Raw genomic sequence first — 10,366 nt, 5'->3', positions numbered from 1 at the left:
TTGGTCATCATGAGTCAGTGTGGTGGTACTGGGCTGACACCATGGACAAGGTTTGGGAGGGCGATGCAGAGAAATGAGATATTCATTGGTCATCGTGAGTGTGGTGTTGGCTGTACTCCATGGACAGGGTTTTGGAGGGGGGTGGGGGCGGGCACTTGAGCATGTGGCCTGATAGCATGTTGGGCATGGTGAGGAGGAGGTGGGGGTTCTGGCTGATCTCCCATGAGCAGGGGTGCAGGAGTTAGGGTTCACTTGTGGACACTGAGAGAGAGATAGTCTCATCAGTGAGTGGGGTGCTAGCTGCAGTCCACGGACACAGCACTGCTCTGATACAGCAGACAGCAAGGGTGGAGCTATAGGGGGGGGGGGACGGTGCAAGCAGGGTATTTGCCCCAGGGCCCTCTTGTATTGGTGGTGGGGGCCCTATTGCGACCTTGGCAGGCCATATGGAGGCCCCTATCATTGTTTTGCCCTGGGGCCCTGTGTGTGCGATTGTTCCGCCACTGACAGGATCTTTATTTTGTCGCTACGCTCACTCAAGTAATCACGCCATGAGTCTCATAGCACCTCCTGTACAAAGTGCCATGCCATGACATGACCTAATGTGTTGTCCCTCTCTCTCCCCCTTCTCTCTTTCTCTCTATCTGTGTGTGTGCGTGTGTGTGTGTGTGTGTGTGTGTGTGTGTGTGTGTGCGTATGCGTGTGTGTGTGTGTGTGCGCATGTGTGTGTGTGTGCGCGAGCAGCAGGGGGTAAGAAGCTGCGCAGCACGGTGCAGCGGAGCACAGAGACGGGCCTGGCGGTGGAGATGCGGAGCCGCATGACGCGGCAGGCCAGCCGGGAGAGCAACGACGGCAGCATGAACAGCTACAGCTCCGAGGGCAAGTGAGTACAACACACACACACACACACACACACACACACACACACACACACACACACACACACACACACACACACACACACACACACACACTGAACTAACTGATTGCCAACTTACTTGGTTGTAATGCAATCTCCCATTGGCAATTTACTTGAATTGCTAATTGGTTTCCAACGACACAGTCGAGAAACGGGGTCCAGCTTCTCGAAAGGATCGCTGCCAACCAGTTAGCAACTTAGTAGGTTGCCAATGGGAAATTGCATTGCAACCAAGTAAGTTGCTAACTTAATTAGCAATGAGGCTGTCGAGAAACGGGGTCCAAGACTGCCAGAGTGAAACATGCTGTATATCTTTGTGCCTATTCCTACGTCTATATCTTCACGTCTTTCCTGTGTTGTGTTCCCCAGCCTCATCTTCCCTGGTGTGAGGCTCTCCTCTGACAGCCAGTTCAGCGACTTCCTGGACGGCCTCGGCCCCGCCCAGCTGGTTGGACGCCAGACTCTGGCCACGCCCCCTATGGGTAAGTGTCTATTCTTAGAGTCGCACAAACACAAATACTCAGCTCCTCACTTATGTGTACACACACACACGCACACGCCGACACACACGCACACACACACAGACACACACAGTGACCCATGTCAATCATCAGGCACACACATGAACACATGCACATGCATATACACCTCACACACAGTCACCCCTGAACTATCAGCAGTCCCACACGTGCACGCGTCGCACACACACAACCTCTGTCCCCCCCCTATGGACCTCTACTGTTTACTTTACCCAGTTCTGGTGCAGACACGTCATTCACTCACTGTGCCACGCCATACCAGAGGGGTTGCGTTGTACTGTACAGGGTGGATAGGGGTTGGGTTTGTCTTGTTTAGACGTCCTGAAAGCATTGTGAGGAGGCCCATAAAGAGAGGAAATGGTATTTGAGGAACTTGATGCTAAATCTGTGGCACCACAAATCAACATGAGACTATTAACAGAGAACTTGTGTGAGTTTCGTTCCCGGTTGTCATTAAGATGACTCATGGCTCGTCGTGTGTGTGTGTGTGTGTGTGTGTGTGTGTGTGTGTGTGTGTGTGTGTGTGTGTGTGTGTGTGTGTGTGTGTGGGTGTGTGTGTCTGTCTGTCTGTCTGTCTGTCTGTCTGTCTGTCTGTCTGTCTGTCCGTGTGTGTGTGCGCGTGCATGGCTGTCTGAATGTCTGTCTGTCAACATAGGGTAGAGTAACTTTTAGTAGTCCTTGAGGATATCACGGAAATGAACGTGTGTCTTTACCTACTGTAGGTGACATCCAGATCGGCATGGTGGAGAAGAAAGGTGCACTCGAGGTGGAGATTATCCGAGCCCGTGGCCTTGTGGGAAAACCAGGTTCAAAAGCACTGCCAGGTGAGTCCTCTCCCTCATCTGTTCCACCCTTCCCTTGTCACAGGAAATAGAGTAGCTGGTCACCTGTCAACAGTGGCATTAGTGTGGGGGGTGTGGGGGCCCAGTGGGCTGAGGCTCCGTAACTTTACACTATGGACCCTTGTTTGATTCTGACCCTAGATCATTTTCCAATCCTTCCCTTCTCTCTCCCCCACTCATTTCCTGTCACATTTCGTCATTCTCCTGCCTGTGTAAAAAAAGGCATACAAGCCCCAAATCAGTGGTGTAGTCTACTTTTTATGGTGGGTACACTGTATATTTGAGCATTTTTTGAAGTGCGTATACTGTATATATTTGTGCTATTCTAAATAATTATTATAATAATTAATTTTAAGTGGGTATACTGAAATCCCTGAAATTTTGAATTGGGTATAGTCTGGATACCCGTGTTCTACGTAGACTACACCACTGCCCCAAAGCATCTTTAAAAATCAGTGCCAACACTGTGCATGTCAAAGTCTGGCTTCATTGCATCTACTGTAACATCCCGCTCTAAATATTTATACAGCCCCATACTAATTCAGTATGTGTGTGTTAGATACAGTATGTGTGAGTTACAGTGGGATAGTGGATAGTTTTTCGCTCATGCACCACCAAACCAAATGTATGATAATGAAATCTTGTTGATTATACCCTGATAATACTCTGATAATAACCAATGATAGTTGAACCTAATCGGTATTGATCAAGCACATGAATACTAATTGTTTACTACTGTTGCTTACTTTCATAGTCAATCAAGGCTTAAAGTGTAGTTGAAGTGGATTTCTTTGTACACAGTTTGGAGTGACAAACGACCTTTGTCTTTCAGCTCCCTATGTGAAGGTGTACCTGCTGGACAACGGATCTTGCATCGCCAAAAAGAAGACAAAGGTAGCCCGAAAAACACTGGACCCACTTTACCAGCAACAACTGTCATTTGAAGAGAGTCCGGGAGGCAAGGTTTTACAGGTATGCTCGACAGTACATCGACAGATGATCAGACCCCCTAGGGGTAGTGCAATATTTTGTGATGAAACGCTTGGTGATGAAAAGTTAATGATTAAAAAGTTCAATTAAAATAGAGTTGAGATCGATATTTTGACACAGAGTATTTAAGGTAACTGCGGTTGTGCACTGCAGCAATAATTTTTAAAATTTAATTTTTTTTTGTTTACAAAGACGACAATGTGTTGTGTCCCACCTCTACACCTCATCATTGTTCCACGTCATGTCCGTACTGCACACATAACATAGAGCAACAAAAGTCACACCTCTCTTTCGTTTCTTTCAGGTCATTGTATGGGGAGATTACGGACGCATGGACCACAAGTCCTTCATGGGAGCCGTTCAAATCCTCCTAGACGATCTGGACTTGTCCAACATGGTGATCGGCTGGTTCAAGCTCTTCCCTCCCTCCTCGCTGGTGGACCCCACGTTGGCTCCCCTGACCCGGAGAGCTTCTCAATCGTCCCTGGACAGTTCCTCATTCGGCCGCTCGTAGCAGTGTAAATGCGCACAGAGAGAGCGTAGCGTCGTTGTAGCAGCCAGAGAGGGTGAAGCTTCAAATTTTTTTGCGACAGGTCACATCCCCCCGGTTACACTGCATGCTTGATGTTGTGTCTTCTGAGCCTGTTTCTTAAAGGGGTGAAAACAGTGGTCCTGTGTTTAATCGCAAAAAAATAGAAAATTCGTAAAATATTCATCGCACACATTGTGCGATCGATGAGAAAGCGAGACCCCTCCCCCTGTCATTCTAGATTCAGGTGTCAGGGGTCACTGGCAGACGAAGGAAACAGGAAGTGGACTCCTGTAGCTGACGGTATCCCATAATTCCTGGCTTTTAGTCCTTTCTAAGCCATGAGAGGGTATATTGCAACCGTATTGTGTCGCTGAGTTCTACAAAAGGCCGTTGTGTTTATTTTTCTCTTTTTTAACAAAGGAGGAAAAAATAATGTTAGGTCTTTTTTGTTCATTTTTTGTTATGTTTTTGTTTTGTTTTTTTGTTTTTTTATTTTGAGTATGGGTGAGCTGTATGGGGGGGTGACAGTGTTCCAGACTGGGGGTTCGGCCATGCCATTCCGCCAGTCTTCAGCTGTGTCTGTGTCTGAGCTGGGGAGGATGAGAGTATGGGGGAGGAGAGGCGAGACGTCTGGCTGGCTGGGTGAACACAGCCCAGTGGCCGACCTCTCCATGCCTGCCTTCTCCTGAAATGCACATGCCCCAAGTCCACCAGAGAGACTTGAAGAAGAAAAAAAAACGTTCGAAAAGGCAATACAAAGATGGCAACCACGGACTCTCAAGAGTAGTAGGATTTGAAACCCAGACATGGACTTTTGTGATCCAATTGAACTATTTCTCTGTTGATATATTGTATGAAATTTAAATGAAGAAAAAATGATTTTTTTGCATGGACACAAATTTAGCTGAACTTTAAAAGTGAAAAAAAATATTTTCTTGAGGCTGCAACTTGCAAAAAAGAAAATAAAAAACACAACAGAACAGCCATTTTCAACCGTTTATATTATTTTTAAAGATAAATTTCACTAGTGCATGGTTTTCAAAGGGAGTGAATGCAACAGCGTGATTACAGAAAAAAAGATACCTTGTTTATCGTCCTTTAGAACTCTTGGTCTGTATTTTTACAGATGTGCAGTTGACATGAAGTCTAAAAGGAGAATAGGCTACTTTGACGTTATTTGCAGTAACAAGTCAAAAGCTGTTTATGTGACAGAAGTAAATAAAAGTAAATGTTTTATGGTTCATTTTTTTGTAAAGGCACAGGCCTTTTAAGGATGAACAACATGATGTGCAAATTGTATGTTTCTTTATTTTCTCCTCCCGTCAAATCTCCCAGAGTTACCATGGTTACTCACTGCAACTGTTGTCACCCTGCCCCTTCCTCCCTAAGCCCCTCCCCTCACCCCAGTTTCATTCCCATGATTCCGAGCAGACAGAGTATTTTTGCTGCTCAGTGCGTTTAAAAAAAAAAAAAGAAGAAGAAGAATCTGTATTTGGGATTTGATTTGTTTAAAACAAGCATGTTGAAAAGGATTTTCTGCAACATGGCTTGGACTCACCTAACAGTAACTCAGCATGTTTTGATAAAGATGATATTTGGAGATTTGAAGAAAAAAAATGCAGTTTCTTGTACAGTGCATGTCAACAATGTTTTGTTTCTCCCTCACCTGAAATTGAACTCAAAAATTTGTTAATGGAAAATCAGCTTCTCTTGATCCTCAGCTGACCAATCAACAGACAGACAAAAGACTATACGTTATTTATTTATTTATCTATTTATTTTTCAAGAAACATTCCACCTCCGAAAATAATTTTGAACGACAAAACGATCAAATGTTTCCAATCCCAGTGGTGATCGTCATGAAGTGCTTTTGGTTGCATGTTTGTTTTGTTTCAGTATTTCGACAAATTGGTATAAAGGGGTTTTATACTATAGGGCATATGATGGCACAGGCGCTAACGCTAACGGAAGTGCTGTGCCGCTGACCTCTCTCGGCCTTGTTAGTGAAGCCATGTTGAAATCACAGAGGTTTATGAGTGAAAGAGAAAATGACCTTAGGATATTGCCACAAAAATAGTTTTGTTCTGTTTTCTTTTGAGAAAGCATAAATTGATTTTAATATATTTTTATTAATTTAATTATAAGCCAAGACCAATTATTTTTCATTTTTGCTATTTTTTGTAATTATTAATAGTGTATCTGGGGAGGTATCAGAATCGTATCGCTTCAATGTCTGAATGACAACATATTGAGACATTATTCCTTTTCCATTTCAACAAGAAATGATTATATATTTTAGTGTTCATTCTATATCTTGTTCCTGTAACAAGCTATATATTTCCTTTTCTTAATTGCATTGTACATACTAGGTGTCCAATTTCCTGGGATTTGAAACAAATGAATAAGCATAAATAGACAAAATGTACGTTAAGATCTTTCTGGAACAGGGATAATGTCTCCAACAGATGGCAAAGACATGTTACTGACCCTTTTTGAATGCCTTCTCTCTTTTTTTCTGGTGCAATGTGTTCATGCCAAGGCTATGTCTTGGTGAAGTATGGTTGAGTACAGAGATTTATGTAAGTTATTTTTCAAATTAAAAAAATAAAAATGGATATTACACTGAACCAGTGTCCCAATCCAGCCTCAGAGAATAACAACTGTTTGCTTGTTTGAATGCATGGCTACACACACACACACACACACACACACACACACACACACACACACACACACACACACACACACACACACACACACACACACACACACACACACACACACACACACACACTTTCAGGGTACTCAAGAACACTGAACCATAAACAAAAAAAGAACAAATTAAACCTAAGAACATGATTATATACATATAGGATACATAAAGCCATGGTGAACTAAACACATAAACCATTGAATCATACCATAGGCCTACAGTAAAGAGAGCCACGTTGCCAAAGGGCCCCTGAAGAACTCTGTCCCCTCACTGGATCTCCACACAGAGGCGAAGATAGAGCTTGGTGAGCCATTTGAGAGGATATAAGCCAAATACATTAGTTTAATTTAATTTCTTAAATTGAAAAATAAATACTCGTAATTCAACAAAATACTACTGTAATATTAGACAAATATGGAGGTTTATCGCTCCACATCAATCCCACCATTTTCTTCCATATTGGGTATGCATCGAGTGTGTCAACTTGCACCAAGTAGCCTACGTACTGTACTGTATTTCAAATGAGCCACTGGTATTCCCTTGACACATCAATGTCACGTGCACTTGAGTTGAGTTTCGTGACTCCACAATAAGACACAAAGTGTGGTTTGGTGTTTTGCGACATAGCTTGTGCCCCTGATGAGTAATAGAGGACTGTCTTGTCTGAGGAGCATACCACTTCTGCTTCCTCAGTACACATAGCCTACTCATACTACTCATACGCATCAAGACTTCAACAGCACCATCAGGTACAGACGTTTTCTTTTGTCTTTACAATGGTTTTGTATTTGCCCTGACATAAATTACTTTATTATTACACACATTTTAAGAGATCTTTCACTGCATTAAGTACAGTGTTATATTATATATTATTATCATTATATTATTATATTGCAAAACGTGTTGAATTTGAACTGAATGTAAATGTTGGCATTGGCAAGACAGTTGAATTTATGTAGGGATAACATTTCAGGGTGGTCATTTAGGTCACCTGAACCAGGAAATTCAGCATACATTTCCCTGGCAAATGGCTCTTTTGCAAATGTTTGTAGTCATTATCTGCATCTCAAATAAATATTTTAAGTTCTAAAATGTTAAATGTTACAATAGTAATCGGGAATTTCAGGAGTTTCTTTTAAAACACTGTAGGCCTATGAGGCAAAGGCCTCAGACTTATTTAAAATTCTTAATTCTAAAACCCTTTGTTGTGAAGTAAAAAGGTATCCTCTGTGGGCTGGAGCAATGAAGATTGCTGCAGGACAGCTCAAAAGGGCCACACGTCAGGTCTGGTGTGGTGCTGTTCAGATTTTCACCTCCGACACCCCTGATGGCTGGAGGGACAGACTTCTGCTCACTGCCGTCAGTCTGGCTCTCAGCATTCTACTGTCCATCCTCCTCTTCCTCGGCCTGTACTTCTCTCTCAAGTACGAGGCCGTAGTCGCTGCTGGTGTGGCAATCGCCTTTGGTGTATGCTCTTCTGTGGCCCTGTCCCTCTCTCACAACGCCCGCTGCTTCACCGTGCTGGCCATCATCTCCTGCGGGCTAAAGCAGATCCGGAACATTCTCACTGCCGCCGGAACCAGCCTGGTGGTCCTGTGGAACGTCCAGAACACACTGCAGAACCTCCGGGGGCTGGCAAGGAGCCTGCTATGCAACCTAGAGGCCAAAAAAGTGCTGGTGGACCTGGCACCCCTCAGCAACTTTGTGCGGATGCTGAAATGGGTGGGAAGCCAGATCGGTCATTTCACCGATTTTGCCGTCTTGAACAGCAAGACGGAGTTCAAACTGAGGCCCTCGGTGGACTCTGTGGTGTTCCAGCAGAAGCTGTCGGAGGCCAAGCGGGTCCTGAACGAGACGGCCACGTCAGCCTTGGCCGCCATGCACACGGCCTCCTCTGTGGCCGAGAAGCTGTTCCCGGCGCTGGGCATCCTTTTGCTCGTGCTCTTCACGGCCCGCTACGTGAAGAGATACCGCACAGACAGAAAGTTCAAGAACGTCTATATTACCGAGGCCCTACTGCGCTACGATGAACGACAGAAAGCCCAACGCAAAGCCTCGATTTTCCCACTGACAGAGAAAGAGAAGAAGCGGTACATTGCCATCCCCACTGCTCGTCCGTCTGTGAAGGAAGGGAAGGGCATCCTGAAGTTTGCCATGCCAGTCTTCAAGACCCTGTTCATCTGGTTGTTCTTTATTGGCATTGATGCACTGGTGTATTGGCTCATCACGCTACTGCGCACAAGACTGGAGGAAATGGAGCCATTTGAGGTGCCAGTTATCATGAATCTGAAGGTAAGCTTACTGTAGAGTTGTGTTTCTCAATGGGGGTGCTACGCCCCCCCAGGGGCATTGAGGGCGTTGAGAAGGACACAGTTGAGAGGGGGCAGTGCCTAGTTTTCATTGGGGCCATTAGTCCATGTCATTTTTTTTTAATACTAAGGGGGTGTTGAAAGCCTTATCATGAGGTCAAGGGGGCCTTGGGAGGCTTAGGACAAGGTCAAGGGGGCATCTGTTAAAAAAAAGTTGAGAACCACTGCTGTAGAGAGTGAAAGGTTATGAGTGGATCCAGACATTTTGTTGGGTCACTGAACGAAAAAGCAAAGCTTGGCACCTCAACAAGATCAGATCAAAGCTTGGGCCACAGTGAAGTGCCAGTTCTACGGATAACATAGAATAGAATAGAATAGAATAGAATAGAATAGAATAGTCACTAGATGTTGGTATACAACGGAGGCATTATTCAAGAGCTCTTCCAAAACGCAAAAGACATTTTAATGACAAATATATTGTATATTTGGTAATATTTTAAATTGATTTTAAGGAATTATCAGGGCATATAACCATTATCTGCTTTTATTGTAGCACAATAAAAAATATATTTTTCAATACTTTTGAAAATGGATATACTGGAATGACACTTAATGTGGTGGTGCCAGTTTGTATGTGAATCCAAAACATATTATTGATCACTGGGGATCCATAGACACAATAGTATTGCACAGTCGCATACAACATCAGCAGTGACCACAGTGCAAGTTCTCGGTTCCGTGCAAGTGCATTCTTTCTTTGGCAATGATACCATGTCATGTTTGCCTGTTTTTTTTTCCAGGAACTCAAAACTTTAGTGGGCATCCCAATCCATGTGGACACGGAGAGACGCGACTACTCCTTCCAGGTGAGCCTGTTTGAGAAGCAGTGTCTGCCGGAGCCCAAGCTCCTGCTGCACTCCCTGGCGCCCCTGCTGGTCATCCTGTGCCTGCTGCTGTGCCTCAGCCTGGTGTCGGCCAAGCTCTCCCAGCTGAGGCTGCTGGTGTCCGAGCGCTTCTACGCCTGGCACGCCGAGGAACGCGCCCGGCACCTGCACGAGAAGATCCTGAGGAAGAGGTCCAAGTGGAAGATGGCCTCGCTGAAAGGGGAGCTGGCCAGACTCGCCAAGCAGGTTTGCTTTACTTAACCCCTTAAGACTCGGCATTATAAATTAGCTGTTACCAGAATGGCAATGACCAACTCGTAATGTATTACTAAAGGCCCCGTGAACTGTCATAGTAGTGTAGTACTATAGTAGTTAACTTTCAATGTCTATTACAGCATGCCACCGGATGTACAGCGTGCATTAAGGGGCTACCACTCCATTGACCTACTGTACATGCCATTATTGTAATGCAGTAGGCTGTGAATATCTTTATTAGCAGTATTGACTATATAATTGGTATCATTAACTCGCAGCTATGTGTGTTCTTTGGGTGTTTGAGATGGCATTACAGCAGCCCTTTCAGATATATGCTAAATGAAAAGAAAATATACTTTTTGATTTTTGAGATGTATGTAATG

General features: G+C 44.4%; 2 protein-coding genes across 2 annotated transcripts in view; both read left to right on the top strand.

Annotated features, from left to right (window-relative positions):
* rims2a (regulating synaptic membrane exocytosis 2a) overlaps window positions 1-6,441 on the top strand; it is a 263,740-nt gene extending 257,299 nt beyond the window's left edge. The window contains exons 28-32 of the mRNA XM_063198956.1: window positions 742-883; window positions 1,289-1,401; window positions 2,181-2,282; window positions 3,133-3,272; window positions 3,595-6,441. Coding sequence (XP_063055026.1) covers window positions 742-883; window positions 1,289-1,401; window positions 2,181-2,282; window positions 3,133-3,272; window positions 3,595-3,804 — 707 coding nt within the window. The 3' untranslated portion in view covers window positions 3,805-6,441. The remainder of the gene's footprint in view (window positions 1-741; window positions 884-1,288; window positions 1,402-2,180; window positions 2,283-3,132; window positions 3,273-3,594) is intronic.
* A 1,336-nt stretch (window positions 6,442-7,777) lies between these two features.
* Window positions 7,778-9,989, top strand: LOC134449737 (dendritic cell-specific transmembrane protein). The gene is made up of 2 exons (XM_063199845.1): window positions 7,778-8,827; window positions 9,645-9,989. Exons 1-2 carry the CDS (start codon window positions 7,778-7,780, stop codon window positions 9,987-9,989), a joined length of 1,395 nt encoding a protein of 464 aa, XP_063055915.1.
* Window positions 9,990-10,366: the final 377 nt, after the last annotated feature.

The sequence above is a fragment of the Engraulis encrasicolus genome, chromosome 5, assembly GCF_034702125.1.
Source record: "Engraulis encrasicolus isolate BLACKSEA-1 chromosome 5, IST_EnEncr_1.0, whole genome shotgun sequence".
Taxonomy (NCBI): domain Eukaryota; kingdom Metazoa; phylum Chordata; class Actinopteri; order Clupeiformes; family Engraulidae; genus Engraulis; species Engraulis encrasicolus.
Note: the sequence above shows the minus strand (reverse complement) of the source record. Positions and strands in the feature narration are given on the sequence as shown.